Source organism: Panthera tigris, chromosome A3, assembly GCF_018350195.1.
Source record: "Panthera tigris isolate Pti1 chromosome A3, P.tigris_Pti1_mat1.1, whole genome shotgun sequence".
NCBI classification, from domain to species: domain Eukaryota; kingdom Metazoa; phylum Chordata; class Mammalia; order Carnivora; family Felidae; genus Panthera; species Panthera tigris.
This window is the reverse complement of record NC_056662.1, coordinates 21,063,822-21,089,773: the sequence shown is the minus strand read 5'-3', so window position 1 is coordinate 21,089,773 and position 25,952 is coordinate 21,063,822. Positions and strand designations below refer to the sequence as shown.

At 40.5% G+C, this 25,952-nt stretch overlaps 1 protein-coding gene across 4 annotated transcripts in view; it reads left to right on the top strand.

Moving 5' to 3' along the window:
• The window catches only part of RALGAPB (Ral GTPase activating protein non-catalytic subunit beta), an 88,496-nt gene extending 62,944 nt beyond the window's left edge, over nt 1-25,552 (top strand). For 3 of the 4 annotated variants that reach the window (XM_007077716.3, XM_007077715.3, XM_042980417.1), the window contains exons 22-30: nt 631-840; nt 5,283-5,441; nt 9,289-9,454; nt 10,768-10,890; nt 12,460-12,596; nt 16,932-17,040; nt 17,867-17,945; nt 20,856-21,004; nt 21,494-25,552. In XM_007077716.3, the coding sequence (XP_007077778.1) occupies nt 631-840; nt 5,283-5,441; nt 9,289-9,454; nt 10,768-10,890; nt 12,460-12,596; nt 16,932-17,040; nt 17,867-17,945; nt 20,856-21,004; nt 21,494-21,687 (1,326 nt within the window). In that variant the 3' untranslated portion in view covers nt 21,688-25,552. Of the gene's footprint in view, nt 1-630; nt 841-5,282; nt 5,442-9,288; nt 9,455-10,767; nt 10,891-12,459; nt 12,597-12,764; nt 13,386-16,931; nt 17,041-17,866; nt 17,946-20,855; nt 21,005-21,493 lie in introns of those variants that run through there. The other variant, XM_042980419.1, reaches the window with a different exon arrangement.
• The last annotated feature ends 400 nt before the right edge of the window (nt 25,553-25,952 follow it).

Sequence of the window (25,952 nt, the reverse complement as noted above, 5' to 3'; positions counted from 1 at the left end):
GCTGCAGGAAGGAGGCTTATGGTTGGAGAAGGGAATTTCAGAATTCTAGCTCTTTAAAGTACAGCATGGCTGAGGTACAAAGTGTGCTTATGGATGGCCAAAGTCGTGAAGGTTGACAAGAGGTGGTAGAAATACAAGCTAGGTTGTTGGAAGGAGCATTGCCTGTCAGAGAGGAGTTCAAACTAGGATTGATGGGAAGGGAGGCAGGGGTGTCAGGGAGCATCTCTGAGAGGAGGGTGGGGTAATCCATATGGACGAAGACTTTAAAACATGAGGGGGCCGCCACTGCGGGACGAAGGTGGACAGGGATCTGGAAGAGGGGGTGAGAGCAACAGCGCTGCCCCCTTTCTTGCCTGTTTGAGGGGAAGCAGAAACAGAATGATTTCATTTACAGGGAGGAGCTGAAGGACATAATTTCTGAGGCTATAGGGGAGTTTTTTTGGTATTTGTTGCAGCTTTGAAACCGTGTTTGCTTGGTTGCATACTCTGTTGAATTAAAATTCAGTGTTGATCACTGAAAAGTATTTCATTGCCTTTGTTGCTTAAACCTTTGTTTTCACTTTTAAATTAAGATTAATCCGATTACTTTTATGGTAGCTCCAAAAAAGTGAAATACTTGGTTTATTTCAGTTAGAAGAGAGACATGAAAAATTAAGGAATGGCATGGCTCAGCAGATTGCTTACGAAACGCACCTTGAACAGCAAAGTGAGGAAGAATTGCAGAAGAGAAGTTTCCCCGATCCGATTACAGATTGTAAGCCTCCACCTCCTGCCCAGGAATTCCAAACAGCACGCCTTTTCCTTTCACACTTTGGATTTTTGTCCTTAGAAGCATTGAAGGTAATTTTCCTAAACTTCTATGAGTAAATATATTCATAGATTAACACTGAGTCGATTATTGCTAAAACATTTTAGTGAGGATAGGAGGAATTAAATAAATGTTACTCTGCGTGTAAGTAAATGAAATTCTGTGGTGCTGTATGTAGTTTTTACTATACAAGTCCCAGAATGTGTGTCCCATGAATCCTTCCAGAGTTCTGACTGAGGGGGCTGCTTTGATAATACATCCAGCTCTGAAATTTCCTGAGTAATGTGCGACCCGTGTCACATATATAAATGAAATCTACAGGTAATGAGGAAAAGAATGTTAAAAATCTTCCCCTGTCAACATTTATTACTAAAGGTATGGGCTATAACGGACTCTGCTCTTTCACGCCGCTTTTAAAAAATAACAAGTATTTGTGAGCCAGGAACTTAAGTTGTACAGGTTCTGCGATCAGACTGGTTAGATTGCTTGCCAGCTGCGTGGTCATGGGCAGTTGCCCAGCTTTTCCAAGTCTTAGTTCCTCGTCTATAAAATGGAGATGATAAAAGTGTCTGTCTCATTATGGTTGTGTAAGATGCTTCATGTTGTACTTAGCACAAAGCCAAAGCCAGCCTGTAAAGTAAATATTGCCATTGCCATTCTTCTTCTTCTTCTTCTTCTTCTTCTTCTTCTTCTTCTTCCTCTTCCTCTTCCTCTTCCTCTTCTCCTCCCCCTTCTCCTCCCCCTTCTCCTCCCCCTTCTCCTCCTCCTCCCTCTCCTTCTCCCCCCTCTCCTCCTCCTCCTCCCTCTCCTCCTCCTCCCTCTCCTCCTCCCCCCTCTCCTCCTCCCCCCTCTCCTTCTCCCCCCTCTCCTTCTCCCCCCTCTCCTCCTCCTCCCGCTCCTCCTCCTCCCTCTCCTCCTGCTTCTCCTTCTCCTTTTTTTTTTTTTAAAGTAGGCTTCACACCCAACACGAGGCTCGAATTCACAGCCCTGAGATAAAGAGTCAAGAGTCACATACTCCATCAACTAAGCCAGCCAGGCGCCCCAGTATTGGCCATTATTCTTAATTCCATTATCCTTAAAACGGTTTTACAAGGAAAGTGGTACTGTCCCTACTTTGCAACTATGGAAACAGGCTCAAAAATGTGAAATAGCTCGCCTGAGGTGGATTTGGGGTTAGTACTAAGGCCTCTTTGTTTTGAAAAACACAGCTCAAGATTGCCAGGCAAGAGGTTGCTTATTGCACAAGTTGTCCCCTGCCCTCACTCCCTAGCAGCTACTTGGTTGAAGGCCGTGTAACTTTTTGGGAAAGCAGGGACAACATTGCTGATTTTGGATTTCAGCACGTAGATGGAAAACATTCTGTGTTGTAGAAAAGTGAGTTGGTGATGGGGAGTATGAACATTAAAAACTTTTAAAATGCAGAAGAAAAGAGAAGAGAGAGGAAAATAATGAGAAATACAGTGGCAAATATGGAAGGCAAGGAACAAAGATACAACCTGCAAATGATTAGTGATACTCCTAATGGAGAAAGTTGAACAGAGTAGAAGCAGTAAATAAGAATATACTAGAAGAAAATTATTACATTCTGTGGACTAAAAGAAGGTAAGAACCCTGATGGCACTGTCTTGAAATTCTAATTTTCCATTCATATTATCTATTCTAGTTGATGTCTTAAGCTGTCGAGAAAATAATTCTCATGCTTTCTTATCTGTGTCAGGACATAGGAAAAAGAAAGTTACCTGGTATGTTTTATGAATCTTAGCCTATAACTCTAATAACTTAAACTTGACAGCGCACACATACAAAAAAGCTGTAAACTAATCTTACTTACGCATATATGTGTAGAAGTATTAAGGAGAGTGCTAGTAAAACTGAATTCAACAGCGTATCAAGCAGATTACCTTCCACAACCAAGTAAGGTTTATCCTACAGACTCAAGGAGACTTAGTTATTACTGGGAAATATTAGTATAGTAAAGCTATTAAGAAAATAATTTGATCCTATTAGGTCAATAAATAAAACAAGTCACTATTCAGTAGGACAGTATTCCTTAGGATTTTCAAAAACAAACAAAAACTAAACCAGGACTAGTAGTGTGGATCTGGAAATGGCAGCCTATGAGAAATTGGAAGCACCCTTTGTTAAAATCAGAGGCAAAGGATATCTGTTTTGACAACTATTGAATACTGAGAATTTTTTAGTCCAGAAAATTTTTTATTTTACCATAGTCGCAGCTTAACAGAAAGTTTCCCCCAAAAATGTACAGGGAGGTTTCCCCCCGTAGCAACATCTTACGTAGCTATAGAACAATATCAAAACCGAGTAAGTCAGTGAAATACTAAACGAAATTAGAAGTAAAAACTATTGGAAAGAAGACAGTTTGCAGGTAATATGACTTCCATTGGACAATCACTAAGGAAATCAATAAAACGTTTAAAATACAGTTTAAGGGGCGCCTGGGTGGCTCAGTCGGTTGAGCGTCCGACTTCAGCTCAGGTCACAATCTCGTGGTCAGTGAGTTTGAGCGCTGCGTCGGGCTCTGGGCTGACAGCTCAGAGCCTGGAGCCTGCTTCCCATTCTGTGTCTCCCTCTCCCTCTGCCCCTCCCCCGTTCATGCTCTGTCTCTCTCTGTCTCAAAAATAAATAAATATTAAAAAAAAAAAAATTTTTTTTTTTTAAATAAAATAAAATAGATTTTAAGATCACCACACAGAAAAGTACAAAAATCAACGACTGTTGCTATAATATCCAGTTAAAACTATAGTACAAAAGTACTCTATTTACAGGTGTGATATGGATGAAAGTTACCCAAATGGTGTATAAGATCTTCAGGGAAAAACTTTAAAAAGTTACTAAGAGATGCAAAATGCGTGTATGTTATGTTGCTGTGCTAGAAGATCATCTAAAAGAACAAACTGATGAGATAGCTTTAAAAAAAGAAAAATTGGAAGGCTTTGCCACATGCTACAGGTTCACGGTTCCTTATATAAGATTTCAGAGTAAAGTAACAGTGAAAACCAGAAGGTTTTTTTGTATGTAGCAAATCCATTTACGTAGCAAAATCTGGCCTGAATTGACAACATGGCTATTTGTAGTCTTTAATTATTTCACGTGGTGTGAATACGCTTCTGTTTGACTGCAGAAATATTATAGTGTCCTTGGTTACAGGGTGTTGCCCCAGCCCTTGCTAGAAGTGTTGTGGTATAGACAAGAAGACCAGGCTCTCCGTCCTTGCTAATGTAGAAAGGAGTAATCTTTGCCATTCTGGGGGATGCGTTCCTGAAAAATAACCGTGGATGACAAAACCTTGGGCAAGGTCAAGATCTCCAAGAAGAAAAGGGATTAGGGGGGAAAACAAAAAAAAATTCATTTAAAAAGTTAGTAGACTTTATTTAGTAGAGCGGTTTTAGGTTTGCGGAACAGTTGAGTAGAAAGGACAGAGAGCTCCTACATACCCCAGCTGTGCCTCTCCTCCCCAGTTTCGCCCTGTTATTAACATTTGGCATTGGTGTGGTATATTTGTTGAAATTGATGCACCAGTATCTGTGCATTATTAACTAAAGTCCGTAGTTTACAGTAGAGTTCACTCTGTGTTGGACAATTGCACAGGTCTTGACAGATGTTATAGTGTGTATCCACTATTACAGTATGCCCTAAGAATCCACCATACCCTGCCTCTCGCCATCCTCCCCTCCCTGCTTCCCCCAACCCCTGTCAACCACTGATTTCTTTACTGTCTCCAGTTTTGCCTTTTCCAGAGCATCATATAGTTAGAACCATACATACAGTAGGTAGCCTTTCCAGATTGGCTTCTTTCACTTAGCAATATGCATTTAAGGTTTCTCCATGTCTTCTTATGACTTGATGGCTCATTTCATTTTATTGCCAAGTAATATTCCATTGTGTGGATGTATCGTAGTTTATCCATTCGCTTACAGAAAGATATCTTGGTTGCTTCTAATTTTTGACAATTATAAATAAAGCTGCTACAGACGTTTGTGTGCAGACGTTTGCTAGACATAAGTTTTTAGTTCATTTGGATAAATACCAACGTGTGTCATTGCTGTGTTGTGTGGTGAAACTATGTTTGGCTTTGCAAGAAACCACCAAACGGTCTTCCACAGTGGCTGTACCATTTTGCATTTCCACCAGCAATAAAATGAGAAAAAAAAATGCATTAAAAATTTTTTCTAGACAGCATGATATATTACAGAGAAAATAGGATCAAAAACTATATACATAGTATGATTGCAGTTGTTTTTAACAAAAAAGGACGAAAGAATTGGAAAGAAGTACAGAAGAATTTTAAATAGTTTCTTTAGGATTATGGTTGTACTTATTCCTGCTACTTTATACATTTTTAAATAATTTTTTAACTTAATGTTTATCAACTATGAGCAGGTATTGCTTTTATAATTAGAATAGTGAAAAGGGGTAATAATTTTTCCTTTCTCCTTTCTTCCTTTGGTGGTAGGAACCTGCAAATAGTCGCCTACCTCCTCACCTTATTGCACTTGACTCCACGATACCTGGATTTTTTGATGACATTGGGTATCTGGATCTCTTGCCATGTCGTCCCTTTGACACCGTTTTTATTTTCTATATGAAACCAGGTCAGAAAACAAACCAGGAGGTAAGATTTCTGAATTTGTGGGTAATTTTTTTATGCTGTAAATAACTACTTGCCTTGTGCTTATCCATAGTAGGAGATTGGTTACTATTGATGCTTAAAGACTTGTTGTGAACCAGTTCAGAAATGGAATTAATGAAAATCGTGTTGCTCAGAGTCCTGAGTCTTTTGACTCTAAAAAAATTGTAATTGGAGAGGAGCCATAGTATGTCTTTCTCCCCCTTAAGGAATTCAGATTGATAGGACAAAAGAAACTGAAATACAGAAGACTAGCCACAAACAAATTAAAGCTAGGCCCAGCTGCTTAAGAGTAAAACAGCAGCAACAAATACTTGCTAAACATCTTCTGTGTGACGCACCATGCCAGGGTATTGAAGTGAGTAACAGTCTTTCCTCTTGAGGAGCTCACCTGCGAGGTAATTTCACAAGCACATAATTTCACTTGGGGCATGGTAATGTACAGTGGGGAAGAGAACAGCCGAGATAAAGTAAGAGATTAAAGCGGAAGATGTAAGTAAAACCTAAGTTAAATAAGAGACTTACATTGGATGCATGTATCAAAGAGACTAGGAAAAGGATGAAGAAAAATATAGGTGGGAAAATGGAAAACTGAGAGTAAGTGACAAGAGATTTGAAGGGTCTATTGGAAATGAATAGTTGAAACATGGAACAGGCTGGCAGTTGCCAGCTTTTGACTAGGAAGAAGCTAAAGGAAGATTTCTCAAATACAGTATTAGATGTGTAGGACACTAGGACTACACGATTTTGGGATGTTACTGTAATCCTTATAAGACTGTTAGCTGATCAAATTGGACACACCTTAAGAAATTTACCAAAGTCACAAAATGTTGATTTATATTAGAAGCACTATTTGAAATTATTAGTGAGCTACTAGAAAATGAGATTGATTTGTGAGAAAGTTCTTCTCATTTCAGGTTATTGATTCAATAAATATTTATTACGTGTCCACTGTCAGGTGCCAGGGTTATAGTAGTAAGCAAGATCTACAAGGTTTCTGACATCCCAGAACTACTGTCTAAGGGGGAAGACAGATGATTAAGTAAATAACCGTAGTGAAGTGTGCTAATTAGAAGCATGGTGTAGGAGCCATAAACAGGAAAACCTAACCTCATTTTAAGAACGTGTCCTGGAGGAAAAGACATTTTAGCTGATATTTGAGGTTATGTTGACAGTAGATAAAAAGACAGGTTGTTACTAACAACCGTTACATGTGTAACGGCCCCGGAGGTAAGAGAATTCCATCTTCGGAAAATTGCAGAGTCCAGTATACTTGGAACTTGGGAGAATGTGGGCTTATGGTAGGCAGAGGTGAGACTTTTGAAAGAACCTCAGAATGGGATTGAAGGGGTTAGGAACTTGTTTGGAAGAAGTCTACTGCATGGTTCATAGGAGAATAATAGGGCCATTTTTCTCTTTCCTGTAAAAGAAGACACAAACCATTGCTGTTGAGGTAACTCTTAAACTAATTCAGTTTCCTTAGCTTTCTAGGAGCTGAGAATGATTGGAACAGTGCACCTTCTCTGCGGCCTCCTAGAGAATGTCTGAACCCTGCCTTCCCTGGCCACAGGGTAGATTTAGATTAATTTCTAGCTGCCAGCCAGTGGCCTGCAGGTTGATTTGACTCATGCATTGCATCTTGACTAACTTTTCAGAAATTGTTTACTTAAGTTTCACTTCTGAATAAAAATTAAAAAAAAATTTTTTTTAATGTTTATTTATTTTTGAGAGAGACAGAGACAGAATGCAAGTGGGTTAGGAGTAGAGAGAGAGGGAGACATAGAATCTGAAGCAGGCTCCAGGCTCCGAGCTGTCAGCACAGAGCCCGACATGGGGCTCAAACTCACGAGCTGTGAGATCATGACCTGAGCCGAAGTCGGACGCTCAACCGACTGAGCCACCCAGGCGCCCCTCTGAATAAAAATTTTAATTGGAAGAAAATAGGAAGTGGTTGTCAAATCAATTTCCTGGCACTTCTGTGAATATGAAGGGCTGTAGGTGAACTGAATAGGTGTACTTCTATCGAGGGTATTTAAGAGAAGATGACCTGGCTGGCGATTTTTTGCCCAGCGGATTGACAAGTAATAGATGTAACAATGCATATTTTGACTTGATCGGGCCTCTGAATGGTCTTGACAAAGATTAGCGTTGATACACCATATTCGGGAGCTTTTAAAAATAGTGATTCCAGGATCCCACCTCTGCTGATGCTGATGTAGGAGGTCCACAGTGCTCTAAGAAGAAACTTATGTTTAAGAAATTCCTCAGGTGACAGATTTATGTATCCCTGCTCCTATAGAATCCGTGTCAGCTCACCTGTCTCTGAATTAAAGGATGGTTCAAATCTCTATATGCTGATTTTGAGTGCTATAAATAGCGATACCTGTTGATGTGTTCAGTGTCATGTGATTCTTAAGCTTTTTGCTTTTCTGTTGTATGCTTTGTGTTTTATATACATAGTTCGTATGTTCATACTTTTAATATTCAATTAAAGGTATTAAATTATGAGTTGAATGATCTTAGATTAAGAACGATAGATCAAATAAATGAATTAATAATTTTAGTCATTTATGCTCACACAGGAATGATGTTTAATACAAAATTAAAGTTAAATGTTCCATAAATATTATTTTCTTAAATGTTCATTTATTTATTTGTTTTGATAGAGACACAGCGTGGGTGGGGAGGGGCAGAGATGGAGAAAGAGAGAGAATCCTAAGCAGGCTCTGTCCGTGTGCAGAGCCCAATATGAGGCTCGAACTCCCAAACCAAACTGTGAGGTCATGACCTGAGCCGAAATCAAGAGTCCGGCACTTAACCAACTGAGCCCCCAGACTCCTCCATAAATATTATTAAACCAAAGGTTTAATGAAATGTTCAAAAAAAAATATTCCCTGAGTGATTTTGATACATGGCCCCGCCTGGCTTTTCATTTATAATTTCTAGAGGATTTCTTGCTTTCGTTCCTTTAGCATAGGGTTTTCAACAGCAGCACTATTGCTATTTTAGGCCACATAATTCTTTGTTAGGGGAGCTGTCCTATAAATCAGACATTTAGCAGCATCTTTGGCTTCTACTCAATAAATACCAGTAGCACCCCACCAGTTGTGGTAACAAAAATGTCTTCAGACATTGCAGCTGCCCCCTGGTGAGTGAAAACACGCCTGTGAGCACCACTGTTGTAGAACAAAGTACTTTTCTTCTTGAGGCCAGTAAGAAGGTATTAAACTAGTATTTAGCGAAGAGGGGAGAACCTTCTGGTCACTTATTTTTTTCTGGAATGGCTTCATTCTCTTCTTAGGACTAAGAGGAGGATGTTTTCATGCTTGTTTGTTAATTATACCTAATCTTCATGGGCTGTTTAATAGATTTGTACTTTTTATATTGTTTGTCATGATTTGTAATAAAACAATCACATACCTATGTAATGTAGCTCACGAACCAGACAGTAAACTCTGTGAAGACAGGGACATAGCACTTTTTATTTACTTTGAGTAAACGTGTCTGGCTCAGTAATTGTTTAGCTGGAGAGGGAGCTAAGGCTTTACTCGCATTATCTCAGTCTTCACAGCCATCATTAGCATCCCTCCTTTATAGATGAAGAAACTGAAATAGTGGGTTAAGGGACTCTCCCAAGGCCCAGCCAGGATTTGAATGCAAATCTGTCTTAACTAGAAGCATCATTTTTAACTATAGTGATGAATTCCCAAGTTTATTCTGAGCTTAGATTTGATTTGTCAGACACTTCAAAGCTAACCGATTTTTATGGAGGTTTATTTTGATGTGGTCTTTTGTTTCCTTCATTATAGCTGATGATTGGTATGTATTTCAGATTTTAAAGAATGTGGAATCTTCCAGAAATGTTCAGCCACATTTCCTAGAATTTTTGCTCTCCCTTGGTTGGTCGGTAGATGTGGGCAAACACCCCGGTTGGACTGGGCATGTTTCCACCAGTTGGTCTATTAACAGTTGTGATGATGGTGAAGGACCTGAACAAGGTAAAAACCCATAACGGTCATGCGTTTTTTCTTGTTTTGTTATCCTTGATTTCTCCCCCTTCACTAGAAGTTTGTAGTCTTATTATAAAAAGAAAGAAAGAAAGAAACCAGAGGTATATGAGGGAAAAGTTTGCTTCCCCTAATTCTAGTCCTCAGAAGAGGTCACTGAACAGTAGTTTGTATATTGTTAGGTGAGAAATTTTCTGTTTTTAATGATGATTGAGTTTTAGCATTTTTTCATATTTTTATTTCTTTCCTGAGAGCCACTTGTTCATTTATTTCCTCTTCCCAGTTTTTTGTTGGTGGTCTTTTATGTATTACCGGTAGGACATTGTATTCATTTTTTTTGTTGTTGTTGTTTATTTATTTTGGGAGGGGCAGAGAAAGAGAGAATCCCAAACAAGCTCTATGCTGTCAGCGCAGAGCCTGACATGGGGCTTGATCCCATGAACTGTGAGATCATGACCTGAGTCAAAATCAAGAGTTGAATACTTCGGGGCGCCTGGGTGGCTCAGTTGGTTAAGCATCCAACCTTCAGCTCAGGTCATGATCTCATGGCTCATGAATTCAAACCCTGAGTCGGGCTCTGTGCTGACAGCTCAGAGCCTGGGGCCTGCTTTGGATTCTGTGTTTCCCCCTCTCTCTGCCCCTCCCCCACTCACGCTCTGTTTCTCTCTCTCTCAGAAATAAATAAACGTTAAAAAAAAAAGAAAAAGATTCGGATGCTTAACTGACTGAGCCACCAGGCACCCCCATTGTGTTCATTTTAATTGAGCACTATACTAGCTCTCAGGAATGTTACTTTTGTTAATTCATTCCTGTTGGCTTAACTGCCTGTACATTTTACATTCTGTCACTGATGATTGGGGAAGGGAGAGCAGAAGCAGAGCTGAGGAGCAGTAGAGAGAGACCAGGGACAGAAATGCCTTGAAAGCAAGAGTGTAAAAGTCACAGACACCTGCCCTAACTTCTTTCAGAAGTCTGTGGTGGTCTTGTTCCTTTGGATTATTAGTTCTTCCCACGAGACTGTTTTCATAATATGCTCCATACAGATGAGTTCATGTCTGCTAATCAGAAGTGGCCTAATTTAGAATACTTTCAGAAACTGTGAAATTAAGGTTTTATTATTTAAAGTTAGTGTAAAGACATTTAATGCATATTTATAGTCTTGTTCTTATACACGAATTGGTTCTTGCTGGAAACATGCCTTCTATTGATTACCACTTTATTTGACCATTTAAAATTTCATGAAGTAGGATAAAACTGATTTTCCCCACTGTTTGGAGCAGTAATGTAGTGTTTCTCATTCCTAGATGAAGTGATTTCCTCTGAAGACATTGGGGCTAGCATTTTCAATGGACAGAAGAAGGTGCTGTATTATGCCGATGCCCTTACGGAAATAGCTTTTGTAGTTCCTTCTCCTGTGGAATCCTTAAGTAAGAACATTTTTTGTTTGGTGTTTTAAAATCTATTTTTGTATTCACTGGTTTGTGCATTGGGAGAGATTCTGAAGTCATCTAAGTCATCTGAAGTCATCATTGTTCAGCTTCTAAGGCATGATAGCTTTTAGATTATGCAGAGGTATAGGATGTTAGTTCCTCTTAATTTTCTTAAGGACACTAGTTAAAGACAGGCAGACTGACCCTCTCATAGTAATCTTAAACGAACTGCAACCTATTTTTTTTGGTCTTTCTTTAATCAATACATAGAAGGCTTGTTTTCCAGTTTATTCATTTCTTTCTCTGGCATCGTTATGAATGAGCCCCCACTTACTTGCCTGTTTCCATGTAACAGCCTTGTACGGCACGCCAGAGAATCCTACAGTTGGAGGGCTCTCGTGATAGCATTTGGCTGATCTGACACCAAGCGGGAGAAACTCCACAGCCTAGAAAAGGTGGCGATTAAGCCTGTTCTTCTTAAGGATCAGGAGTGATTATGACTTCTCATTCTGAATCCATAGTCTTATCTTGCCTAGGACCTTTGCTTCTTGCAAATTAAGCCCCCTTCTTTGTGCCTGACCAGGCAATAGATGGAAAACTTCACCTTCTTCATTGAGACCATCTGTAAGACGGGCTGCTACACATCACACTTGCATGGTCTCATCTCCAGGCTAATGAGTGCTTGTGCCCTGCTCTGGCAGCCTCCTGACCTTTGTACTTAGATCCCTGACTTCCCCCACTAGCGCCCCATCTTATATTTTGGGGCCAGTTATATCCCTGGCAAGAGGGGCCTCCCATGGTCTAGGCCAGTATCCTAGCAGCTGTTTGCCTTCATGTCCAGGCTTTGACCTACCACCTTGATTTCAGATGCCAGACTCCATCTGTCCTATGTGGGTTGAGGCCCTCCCTGGTGGTGTCTCTAGTCCAGCCTGTTGGCACCGACACAGCTCGATCCTTGTCTTTGCACTTTAGTTGCCACAGTTGGGTCTTCACTTGTGTCATGAAACATCCCATGTGGCACCTGTGCCCCTGCTCCAACTCAGCCTCCTCCTGTTTCTGGAGACTTGTCTTTTTTTTTTTTTTTTTTCATAACTCTCTATATGCTTGTCTCCAACCAGATCACTTCTTAATCACAGAGACTAGGTCCTCTGCAGCTTTGGAATGCCCCACTGCTACTTGGTACCACGCTCCATGATTGAATGTATAATCAGAATAATTCAGAGAATAACAGATGGCTTATATTCTACGTCTGAAAAGTCAAAAATATTTTCTAGTCTTACCTCGGTTATCCTGTAGTACAGGAACTGGAAAACTATGGCACACAGACCAAAATCAGAACACTAAGTACAGTTTTTACATTTTTGAAGTGTTCTAAATAAAATACAAAGAAGAACATGCAATTGAGACCTACATAGCCAGCACTATGACCCTTTACAGAAGAAGTTTACCAACCCTTTGTCTAGAGGCAGTGACTTCTCTTAAGTGACTTGTTAGCCTATTAGCGTAAATAGTTTAAAAACTTCTCCAAAGAAGTAGATATAATTGATTTTATTTTTTACTTCATAGCTGATTCATTGGAAAGTAACATCTCGGACCAAGATAGTGATTCAAATATGGATCTTATGCCTGGGATCCTGAAACAGCCATCCCTGACACTTGAGCTTTTTCCTAATCACACTGACAATCTTAATTCCTCACAGCGGGTAAGTCATTTTGTTTACAGCTCTAAAAATTTGTTATGAAATGGGGGTGATTATAGAATCATGCCTGAAAAGCTGTTAACCGTAACCCAGAGAGCAATTTCAGCAGTACTGATTCATTAGTATCTTAATTTTTAAAATTCAGATTCTCACGATTTTCTTTTTTTTCAGCTTGCAACAAATAGGTCATTCTAAGACAGCTTCTGTTGTATTCCATGATTTGGCCATTCTGGTACCATGCTTGGTTCTCTCACCCGTTCCTTCCCAGCCTACGTTTTTATTGGGTCCCTGAAATATCCATGAAAGGTACAATAGTGGCTATACGTTCCACATCATTAATCATGCAGCATTCCACTTAAACGAGTCTGCTGTGTACAAATGGTAGCATTTTGGAGACTAACCCAGTATATGAATAGATACACTGAGTGAGGCACCCAGCCGCCACTACAAGAAGGGAGCATTTTACTTTTATACTTTCTTTCTTACCATATCAGGAGATGTTATGTCTTTATTTTTGTTTTCTCCTCATGTTACCTCTTCATCCTTACACTTGGAAAGTGGACAAGTAAGGGATAGCAAGTGTATTGGATCATTTCATAAATGTGGGAAGATTGATTTATAACAAATAGTAAGAAAGACAAAAGAAGTGTAAACTTGTTTGAACCATTGTTTGATTTTACAGGATTTTAATTTGGCTCCTTCCATAGTGAAAGTTGTGTTTAACATAAGTACAGTTGACTCTTGAACAACACAGGCTTAAACTGCATGGGTCTACTTATATGTAGATTTTTTTTTTTCCAATAAATACAATGCAATACTGTAAATGTATTTTCTCTTCATTATGATTATATTTTATTTTATTTTATTTTATTTTATTTTATTTTATTTTATTTTAGAGCATGAGCTGGGGAGAGGGGTAGAGGGGGAGAGAGAGAGAGAGAGAGAGAGAGAGAAAGAGAGAGAAAGAGAGAGAGAGACTCTTAAGCAGGCTTCATGCTCAGTGCAGAGTCCAGTACAGGGCTTGATCCCATGATCTCGGGATCATGACCTGAGGTGAAATTGAGAGTTGGATGCTCAATTGACTGAGCCACGTAGGTGCCCCTTCCTTATGATTTTCTTAATAACATTTTATTTTCTTTAGCTTTATAGTGTATAATTCATCTAATGTATAAAATATGTGTTAATCAACTATTTATATTATTGGTAAGATTTCTGGTCAATGTAGGCTATTAGTAGTTAAATTTTTGGAGACTCAAAAGTTACACTTTTTGACTGCATGGGGGGATCAGCAGCCCAACCCCTGCATGGTTCAAGGGTCAACCATATATAACTATATATAACTATATATGTATACATATATATATACATACATATATATACATATATACATACATATATACATATGTATGTACATATGTACATATATGTACATACATATACATATATACACATATGTACATACATATATATACACATATATATAGTTATATATAGTTATATATAGTTACATGCATGCTTGAAAGAGAATACAAGAGAAGTATTCACCTTTAAAATTGATTTAGGAAAAATAGTTAAGTTGTGTAAGACTCTGAAGTAGATCAATTTTGAAAATCAGGAGTTGCTATATTTAAAAGGCTTCATAGAATAGTTTGTAGATGAACATGTCTGTGTCAGGTGATAATGTAGGATTTCAGCCAGATCTAATATTCAGTGATTGGCAGTCCTTGTACTCATTTTCTGAATGCTAGCATAGGTATCCCTTAAAATCCAAAATCTATAAAGCACCATGTTTTTATTATTTATACTTTGCAGACTACTACTATCTTAAAAATAGAACTTATTTTACCAGGGGGCACCTGGGTGGCTCAGTCGGTTGGGGATCCAACTCTTAATTTCAGCTCAGGTCATGATCCCAGATCATGGGGATCAAGCCTCATGTTGGGCTCCGTGCTGAACATGGAGCCTGCTTAAGATCCTCTCTTTGCCTCTGTCCCTCTCCCAGCTTGTGCTTTCTCTCTCCAAAATTAAAAAAAAAAAAAAAAAAAAAAAAGAACTTATTTTACCAGCAAAAATGGATTTACTCGAGAATAGCAGAGAATTTCAGTTTGGGACATGCAACTTATGGTAAAACTATAGGCAAGCCCAGCAAACAGAGGAGAGGAACATCATTTTATGGAGAAGGAGGATGTTGGGAGGGGTCATTTTGAGTGAAAGTGCATTGGAGAAAAGCAAGAGTTAGGGATGAGAGTGACCAAGGTTTTTCATTGGCTGAGTTGCAGGGGTAGTCAATTTCTTGGCAGAAGATTCCATGTATATCTTTTCCTGGTGGAACCTGTAATTGATGATTCTTTCCTGTTGATGATTCTGTTGGGGATCCGTAATTGACAGTTCTAACTATAATTGCTTTTGGGTGGTACAGCTCCTTTTCTAGCCTCCCTACTCCACTTGAGTGGAGTTTCCCTTAATTAATTTTCACACTGCTAACTAAAAAAAGAAAAATCATGCTATCTCAATAGATGCAGAAAAAGCAGTTGCCATAAAACTCAACATTCGTTCATGAGAAAAACTTTCAGCAAACTATAAACAGAAGAGAATTCTCTTAACCTGAGACAGAGCTCTATTGGAAGCCTATCGCTAACATTATACTGTACACTATTCTGTGACTGCTTTCCCCCCAAATGGAGGACACAGCAAGGATGTCTGCTCTCACCACTTCTGTTTAACATGGAGTCCTATACAGGGAAATATGGCAAGAAAAAGAAATAAAATACAAAGGACTGGAAAGGAGAAATAATACTGTAGATATTTGCAGATGACTTGATCGTATATGTAGAAACCCTGAGGAATCTTTTTTAAAAAATCTACTAGATCTACTGAGTACGTTTATTTTTTTTTATTATTATTTTTTTAATGTTTATTTTTGAGACAGAGACACAGCATGAGCAAGGAAGGGGCAGAGAGAGAGGGAGACACAGAATGTGAAGCAGGCCCCAGGCTCTGAGCTGTCAGCACAGAGCCCGACGCGGGACTCGAACTCACGAACTGTGAGATCATGACCTGAGCCGAAGTCGGCCACTTAACTGACTGAGCCACCCAGGCGCCCCCTGAGTGCGTTTATTAAGGTTATAGGAGAAGAGGTCACTGTGTTAGGCAGATGACCCTCAGAGACTCTTGCCTCTGTATGATGTCCTCTGTGTGTGGGTAGAACCTATGAATATGAGAAGATATCTTATGATTATGTTAGATTATATAGCAAAAAGGGACTTTGTAGATATAGTTGTTAAGGTTGCTTTGAGCTGATCAAAAGGGAGATGATCCAGGTAGGCCTGACCTGATCACAGGAGCCCTTTAAATCTAGGGCTAGAAGTCAGAGATGCAAAGTTGGTGAGGAGCCATGCTAAGAAAATAGTCTCTGAGTGGGGCAGGTGTCTGCCACCAATTTGGGGATGATCTCTCAGCCACAATCATTTTCTGTGAATGCCAGGACAGAAATAAAAATGGAAACAAGAATCTAGGGGAAGTGCCATGATTTCTGGTCATCTGCTAAAGACAGGTATATTTCTGTGCTAATAAAGCGGTTTTATTTTTAAAATTCAACTTAGATGTGAGATTCTGCCTTCTGTACACATAGCTTTGTCTGGGGCTTTAGCATAAACTCACCCCTGCTGCATGCCCTCAAGGGTGGGGCTCAAGAGTGCCGCCAGTTTGCTGAAGGGGAACCACATAGGCCTGCCAGCCTTTCAGGGAAACTTAAAGTCGATTGGGTGGGCAGGGAAGCCAGAAGCAAGCTGTGCATGATAGCAATGACATAAGCAACTCTTTTTTTCTTTCTTTTTCTGCTGACAGGAAAAAGGCCTTCTTTTTGGCCTAGATTGCAGTAGGAAAGTTCTGGCCTAGAAACAAGAACTAGAAGTAACTTGCTGGTGGACATTTTAGAGATTAGGATTCCCAAGCAAGCCAGTGATGTCACTGTGATGAGGAAAGCATCTTGCTTGCTGGCCGTAGGGATAGACTCAAATCGTTTGAAGCCCTCATTAAAACATTGCCCACAGATTTTACTTGTGTTGATGTAAGTTATAATTGCTCAGTATTCCTTAACTTTTTTCCTTTAAGAATTTAAGACCTTCATTTCTTTGTTCTAGGTTGAGACTTGATAAACAGAGGGGCCAAAGAAGAACGTTTTCGCAAATATGTTTCACTTTTTTCCTAAAGTGATTTCCCATGACTTATTTTTACATCACTGGGTAGCTTGATGAATACTGTGATTGGGTGGTTTTATTAAGTCACTTTTTTTCCCCCTTCCCCTTTTCCGTTTCTGCTTCTCTCTACCTCGTATAGCTTAGTCCCAGTTCCAGAATGAAGAAGTTGCCTCAGGGTCGTCCTGTGCCTCCTCTTGGACCTGAGACCAGAGTTTCTGTAGTCTGGGTGGAGCGCTATGATGATATAGGTACTGTGTAAGGACTTTGTCCATACGTAAAATTATTGTAGGATGACGGTGACTTGCTGAATGTCTGTAGGAAGAGGCAGCACAGGTGTGGTCTGGTGGCCGAAGCTGGGGCCGCAGTTCAGCAAGCCTGGGTTGGCATCCCGACTCCGCCCCTCACTCAGTTTCTTTAAGCCTTAGATTACTCACCTGTTCAATGGAGATATCCATTTACTTCTGGTTGTGACGATTTGGTGAGACTAGGGGATATAAACTTTTAGCTATTCTTGATGTCACAGTTAGTAGCCTATTGCCAGTTGGTCCCATTGCCTGTAGCCCCCAGTCATCCCAGGACCTGTGGAAAGAGAAAGGGGGGAACTTCCCTCACCCTCTGCACAAATCCTGCTGTCTAGTTCTGGTGTAAATATTAATTTGTCCTCAGGAACTCTGCTGTGGATAAGTGTCTCATGGTTTTTATGTAAGCAACATAAGAGCATTAGAAATGTATACTCAGCCTAGAATGTCATCGAGCTCAGGGTTTGTGGGAAAGTGTGGTAGTTGCTTTTTAACCAAGCCCCCAAAGACCACAGATCATGTTCTAGAAAAACTCTGCTTTAGAAGAACTTAGCTAAAATATGTCTTGGGTGTGTTGGGGGAGATTTTCTTTTTTCTTTTTCTTTTTTTTGGGGGGGGGGTAGGGGAAGGAATAGTTAGGATTATGTATTTTAGGATAGCACAATCCATATATTTTTTGCACACTTGTATAAAGAGACTAAGACATTAGATTTCATGCTATTTATTTTGGAAATATGAGGGAGATACTAATTGTCCTGCTGTTACTTTTTTCCAGAAAACTTTCCCCTTTCAGACCTACTGACGGAGATCAGTACTGGTGTGGAGACCACCGCAAATAGTAGCACTTCTCTGAGGTACAGTCTTGATTTGCCTGAGGTTCACCAGCAAGTCTTTAAGCACAGAGAAACCTATTTGTTACAGTGTGTTGATTGTGGTTTCATAAAGAAGACATAATGAAGCAAAAAGGATGAAGACAATAAGACATAGACGTAATTAGGGGGAAAGAATCAAAGGAAGAAGTTGGTGGATAAATGCACAAGGTGATAAATTAGCATGCATTTTGAAGTGGCATAATTCATTGCTAGTTGACATTTATCTGCAGCAAAGAGAAAAACGAACAGCTGGAAGCAGCTAAGTATTAACCATAATAACAGACTAGCAATATTAGGTAGAAGTAAAATTGGTTACATTGGTTGAGACATTCTGGATAGTTAACATATCCTAATTCAACGAGCTCTTTAATGGAAAAATATTTCTAAGTAAAGTGTAATACTTTATTATAGTGGTAAGATTTCTGTTTTTAGCTGCCCATGCACAAAAAGGATAAAAAGAAAATAATAGGATTCCAAAATTAGTAACAGTGTATTTGTATAGGCTTTTTGCTTGCTTGTGTTGGGTTTAAACAAATACATTAAAACAACTCCACGAGGTGCAGTTATCATCTCTGTTTTACAAATGGAATAAAATAGGTTCATAGATGGGGCGCCTGGGTGGCTCGGTCGGTTAAGCGTCCGACTTCAGCTCAGGTCACGATCTCACGGTCCGTGAGTTCGAGCCCCGCGTCGGGCTCTGGGCTGATGGCTCAGAGCCTGGAGCCTGCTTCCGATTCTGTGTCTCCCTCTCTCTCTGCCCCTCCCCCATTCATGCTCTGTCTCTCTCTGTCTCAAAAATAAATAAACGTTAAAAAAAAAAAATTAAAAATAGGTTCATAGAGGTGATTCCTCAGTATCACGCATCCAGTTAATGAAGGAGAAAGTGATCTGAACCCAGATGTCTGACCCCAAATGCTAACCTTATCCGGTATGGCAGGGACCTACCCTACCCTTGATTCCAAGCTACATGATCTGTTCATATTGCATGTAAGATGAATTTATTCTGACAGCATTTGATTATTGTTATATCATTGAAGTGAGTAAAGATGATTTATTTTAACATCCTGTTTTTAAATTTCCAGAAGAGGACGTATCATTCTTAAAACTTGTGTTTTTTATACTAAAGTATTTTAAAGCAAATTATAGATATTCTGACATTCTAAATATATCAGTCTGCATGTCTAAAAAGTAAAGAACACTTTTCAAATAAAGATAACGTTATCACAATCCTAAAGTTAGTAATAGTTCCTTAATTGTATCTAATAACCAGCTCCTATTGAAATGTCTCCGTTTCCTCTAAAATATCCTTTATACTGGTCTTTTCAAACAAGAATCCACTCTAGAACCTTGTGTCTGATGTTAATATGCCTTCAGTCTCTTTTACTCCAGGACAGCCCTTTTTGTCTCCATGATGCTGACTTGCTAAAGAGACTAGAGTAGTTCATGAGGTGGACTCTTCCAGAACTAGTTTGGAAGAGAACTTTTAAGTGTCTTGTATTGGTAGTGCTGTTACTGTTTCAATCTTCTTCTTTTTTTAATGTTTACTTTTGAGAGAGCGTGAGCAGGAGAGGGGCAGAGAGAGGGAGAGAGAAGTTCTGAAGCATTCTCTGTGCTGCTGACAGCAGCAAGCCCGGTGGAGGACTCGAACTCACAAACCAAGAGATCCTAACCTGAGCCGAAGTCGGATGCTCAACCGACTGAGCCACCCAGGCGCCCGCCCCTGTTTTAATCTTTTTAGGTCAAAAGTTCTATGACTAGACTGTAAAAATTGTATTTTGTTGGTAGACTGGCAAAATCAACAACTTGTCTTGCTGACAGAAGTAACTATAGGATTGACTTTTATATGACATACTGAAAATTGACTTAATGTTGCTTTGGCTAGAATCACTTTATCTATATAGAAAGAAAGCTCATTGTATTGAGAACAGAAAACAGGCCAGCAGGTAGCAAGTATCACAGAGTTATAACATGGAAACGTCTAGATGCAATGACATAACCCCGAGCATGATGTGTATCTCTGTCTTCTAAAGGTGAAATTGTGACATTAGCACCTGTCACCTACTCAGAGGCTTTGAGGGCTTTGGCCCTGCCAAGATACAGCCATTTATCACCTCTGCTAAGGAGGACACTTGTAGCTGGCCCAGACTAATGGTCCTCCCAACCTCCTCCCCGCCAACCCCTGAAAAAAAGATTGGAGATCCCCATAGTGGCCCTAACCTACATTCCCTCTTCTGCTCTGAGATGCCAGCATTGACTGGAGGAGTTCTCTGCACTCTGGCTACCCCTGCTTTTGTTCCCTACAAGAAGGAGGAACTAAGTGAAAGTCCCACAGCCGGTTGCTAGATTCACAGCTTCCCACCAGACATTTCTCTGCCTTTTCTTCCACCCTGTGTCCCTGGTGGTTTTAAAACACATTTTTTAGCCCCTCCCCCCTTTTTTGTCCGTGTGAAAAGCCCAAGCCCAGTAATGGGCGTTTAGGGCTACATGTTAGTGGGAGGGGGGCAGCAATATGGGCTCCCAGAAGGAGGATCCGAGCGGACTGACCTGTTGGCTGTTCAGACTGCATCAAGCCTGGCATCGGGGCGCCTGGGTGGCTCAGTTTGTTAAGCTTCTCTTGATTTCGACTCAGGTCACGATCTCATGGTTCACGAAATCAAGCCCCGCATCGGGCTCTGCACTACGTGCGCAGAGCCTGCTCGGGATTCTCTCTCCCTCTCTCTCTGCCCCTCCCCTGAACATGTGCATGCACGCCCTCTCTCTCGTTCTCTCTCTCAAAATATATGAACAAACAAAAACCTGGCATCAAGTCTTCTTAAAATTCTTATATTGCATATGGGGGACTTCAACTTTTATATGTCTGGGGTAAAAGGAGTGTTCTTTTCCTTTCTTAAGATCTACGACTCTTGAAAAAGAAGTTCCTGTCATCTTTATCCACCCTTTAAACACTGGATTATTCCGGATAAAAATTCAAGGAGCCACTGGAAAATTTAACATGGTCATCCCTCTTGTGGATGGGATGATTGTCAGCAGACGAGCCCTTGGTAAGGTCTTCATATATGGCTGAAGAGTTAAGGTTTCTCTCACTTATTTACTGAAACATTTTGTATGAGCCAAGAAGAAGTGGAAATAAGGAAATGGTGATATTACTTAATAGATCCCTTATGTAGAAAATGCTGTGGTTCTTGTAAATAGGAAGCGTGTTCTGTCATGTTTTAACTGTGCTTAATCTCCTTAAGTACAAGTAGAGCTACAGTTCGTAAACTGTCAGTCCTGGGAAATGCAGAGAGCTGTTTTATAATCCAGGGCAGGAAATGGGGTGTCAGACCAGATTTTTGCTTTTCTTCCCCCCCTTGTCATTATGTAGTTGTTCTAGCAGTTTTGTCTCAGTGGAGTTTTGTCTCTCCAGGGATGGGGAGTTTCCCAAACGGAATGAAGTAAGTTTGACTTTGCAGAAGGTAGTTCATTTGAATACTGATAGTTCACCAGATGGCTGGTTATTCATGCTGATTTTAATACCCTCTGTTTTCAAGGTTTTCTGGTGAGGCAGACTGTAATTAATATTTGTAGAAGAAAGAGACTGGAGAGTGACTCCTACAGCCCACCACACGTCCGCCGGAAACAGAAAATCACTGACATTGTCAACAAGTACCGGAACAAGCAGTTGGAGCCAGAGTTTTATACTTCGCTTTTCCAGGAGGTTGGACTCAAGAACTGCACTTCTTAGACACTCTCTGTCTAGGACTGTGGAACTCCAGTTTGGGGCTATGATACCAGAGCAAAACCATTTGATAGGTGATCACTGTAAAAAGAAAAATCACTCCCCAAGAGCTTACTGTTTAATCACCAGAATAGAAGAAACACATCATAAACCCATTTGATAGAAGACTTCCGGCTTTCTAGTGAAATGGGCACCCAGACACAATCATATTCCTCCTGGTAATGATGATATACATTTTAGCCATAAACTTTCTTTTAAAAGTGACAATTTTAGTTAAACATAAGCCTTTTGCGGAGAAGGGCTTTATGCATCTCAGTTAAACACGTGCATTGGTAGTATCAAATTTGCCAATTAGAAGTTGAAGATAGTTTTATACTTCGCTTTTTAGGAGGTTGTGTTCAGAATTAAAATCTGTCTCAGAATCTTCCAGGACATTTAAAGACTCATGTTGATGATAGCATGGAGGAGAAGGAAAGAAATCTCAGCTTTCTGCTCACTCGTAAGTCCATTTGTCGTCCAGATGTCCCAACTGACAGAAACGAGCGTAAATGTGTTTGTTTAGATAAGAAGCCTGACATTAAAATATTTCATGTTTCCTCTCCACATTTCACAAAGTTATCGTCCTCATTACTGCACAGGTCTGTCTGAAGGCCGCAGTTTCTGGGCAGCCTAGGAGCAGATCTAAAATGGAGGCATGGCCCTGTCCCTTAACGGGGACACAGGTGGCATTTGTAGGGTTAAGAGTTGTAAGACAGCAGTGATGCCTCCACTCTCTCCACTGTTGTGCGACTTGGGGCAAAATGACAGGCTAAGCATTCGTGATCCTTTGGTAATTCCTTGGTTCAGTTTTGAGAAATGTAAATTCGTAGCAAGGGTGGAAAATTACTTGGTTTCATCCATTGTCTCTTATTTCAGGACCAAGCAGGAAACTGCAGTAGTTTATGAAGGATTCTAATTTGGGGTTCAGGAAATAGCCTCTCAACTCTACTAATTCAGATCTCTCCCAGAGAGCTGCTGGATTTCATCATAATTGACAAACATTAGTGACCACCCCCTCAGGTGGCCGCTGTTAGAAATGGCTGTTGTCATATTTTCCGGACTTCTGCCAACTGAAGGCACAACAAATCCCTGCCCGGGTTTTGGAAATACTTCTGTTACCTCGCTGCTACTTTTCTGCCAGGGATAAATGTTTTGAGGTGGCCAGACCCAGAACATCCTTCCAAGGATTCCTGTTACAGAGCTAGAGTGTGCACTGCTCATTTCTCCTATTCCTCTGTGCTTTCTTCTTTATTAAGATTATCTTATGTTAAGAAAGTAAGTGACACGTGAAGTCCAAAGAGGAGTGATCACAGCTGTGTTAGGGGCGGCTTCCCACTTGAACTCTGGTGTCAGTAGACTCTACAGGTCAGGGCTGTAGCGGTGTGTTTGGCGTGACGTTTGGGGAGTTACTCAAATGGTGGGGGATAGCGGAGGGCCTAATTCCCGGTGATAGTTCTGTTCCAAAAGTATGTATTTTGTCATCTGTGAGCAAGAAATGTGGGTGTCCTAGCAGCTCTTGGTTTTAAGTTTGCTGCACCTTTTTCTTCGTGTTTGTTTTAAGCTCAGGTAAAGGTTACCTCCTTCTATGACTCCAGTTTCCATTCAGGGTATTATATTATTGAAGAACTGATTTTCTTTTTAATCTGGGCAATAAATCAATGTTTCCAGATGGTAGCATGGTGGGGGGGGGGGGTTGTATGATTAAGATGAATAAACTCTACCCTAAAAATGTTTTATTAACTCAGCAGATATAAGGTGAGGTTTAACAACTTCCATGGAAATTCCAGATTGGCATTTCAAGGGAAAAATGGGCCCTTTTCCTAGTGGACATGAACAAAGAAGGCTTAAATTGATATGCAACTTGTAACATTCCAGAGGTTAAAAATAACTGATTGTAGGTGTGCTTCCTTGGTGTGATTCTTCAGATAAAACTCCTGCCTTTAGCATAGTTTCATTGTCAGCAAAACACACGGTGACGTGTGTGCTGGGGTAGGCTGCCTGATCCTTCAGTTTGCTCTAGTTTCTGGCAACTCTTTGTAATTCTCATGGCTTTGGTAAGTGAATAACTGTGTGGAATGCGGTTTGTAGTCTGGAAGACTTTGTGATCGATCTCTCCCAGGGAAGGAGGGATAGTTTCAGAGCTGTGCAGCCCCCGGAGGCATGAAACCCCATTGTGTACAGCACAAACAAAACATAGAGTACATATACCTCGTGAGGTGCTCTTTCCTTCTGCTCAAGATAACATTTACCTAAAAAAAGGGAGTGTGGTCAGAACCCTTGGAACCTTCCACTAGTATGGTTTTGAGTTCATGGCGACTAAGTTCACCCAACTGCCTTTGTTAAAAATCACTTTGAGTTGAATGATGCCAGAGGAGCAGATCCAGTCCCTAGTAATAACCTTGAGTAGTCCACTTGATAAAGTTGCCCGCATGTATTCATAACCTTCAAAGGGAAGCCAGGACCACTTTGGTCTGTGGCTTAAACAGTGTAGTTGCTGCATTGACAGGTGTTGGGGGGGGGGAGGGGTGAGCGTGCCATTTGGTGACAAGGACAGCATTAATTACCCAAGGGACAGAGACATGTAGCCCCTCATAGTACTTTTTCCCATTAGGGAGATGGGGGCTTTCCCCTTCTTTTCTGGTTGAGAGCACTGATGACAGGAGGCTTTGCCTTTTCCTGTTCAGCCAACTCCTGCTTTTGTCCTGTGCTTCCCCCTAAGACCTCCTCCCACCTAGCCTTGGCCTTGTGAAAGGAATAGCTGCGTGGCGGGTTGCCCTACCACGTACACCCATGCTCCTTGTTGCCCTCCATTTCCAGGCCCTCGATTTCAGGGCAGCCCATTCTCCTCTGGACTCACTTAAAATACAAAAAAAAAAACAAAAAAAAACCAACCCCACATCTTTGGCCAGTAATGTCAGTTGTCCATGGGTTGCGTGTATGAAGCCTTTATAAATGGTTACTTTCTACATGCTCTGGGGAAGCATTTATCAGACTCTGCACAGTGATTTTGAGAGAGACGGAGTCTTCGAGAGTATTTCTGTTGGAAGGTGGAGCTTTACCCAAAGTGGGAATCAGCCTTGCTCAAAGCTAGATGGTAGACGGGACACTCCTAGCAGTGGTTCTCCATTCAGCATTTTTAAACCCATTCAGGTTACATCGTCCTAAAAAGAATTGGTTTCTGTGTTTACATGAAACAGTAGGTTGAATTTCGATGATCTGTTTTAAGGATTTTCATGACAGCCTCTTTTCCTGAGACGGAGAGATTGGAGGTAATCCACCCGCTAAATGTGGAATCTAACTGTGGGTTCTCGGTAGCTGAAGAAGCCATGTACTGTATAGTGTGTTTCTCAGAGTATCAGCTCACATTCTTCAGATGCTTTTCTTTTTTTAATGGTGAGGGAAAAGGTGTGATTTGGGATTCCACAGTGCCTTGCATATAGTAGGCGCCCAATAATTATTTGTTGAAGCAAACCAAGTTTCCCAAGTCCTTGCCTCTTGCAGTGACCAAGAACATCTTTCTCCTCTGGAGGGCTTGGCAGTTGTGGCTAAAAAATAAGCAGTATCATTATTTGCTTGAAATCATATATACGATTTGTATGAATTTCTGTATGTTGCCAAGACATGATCTTTTTCTTATTGTATTTTCTGTAAATATTTCTGGCACTGAACTGTAAAGTAAAGGCAAAATGTAAATACGAAGGTGTACCCGTGTCCCCTCGCCTCCTGTGTTTTCTCTTCGTCAGTTAGGGAAGAAGGCCCAGAGGCTTGTTTGTATTTATGCCGATCCTTTGTCCAGAAGAAACCCATGGAATATTGAATGTAATACATTTAGTCAATTAAATTTTAAGGAGATTCTTATCTAATAATGTTTTGTGTGCTTTTGGTTACAGGCTGAAGTTTGACTCCTGCAGTGGGTGTTTCTAATTTACTGTTTCCAGGGCGTGCGTGCTCTGCTTTGGCTGACCGTCGTGATTTAGATCTGTGCGTTTTTACTCTGGTTTTGTAGAAGTTACACAGAATACTCAAAATTAGATTAAGTCTTTAAAAAATTTTTAGTTGGATTATAATTCACATACCGTCTTAGTTTCAGGGCATACCATAATGAGTTGCTATTTTTACACACTATGAATCGATCACCTCGATGGGTGTAGTTACTCTGTCACTGTACAGAGTTACCACAGAGCTTGTGCAGCGGAAGCCCGGCCAACAGAAGCGCCACCATACAGGGGCTG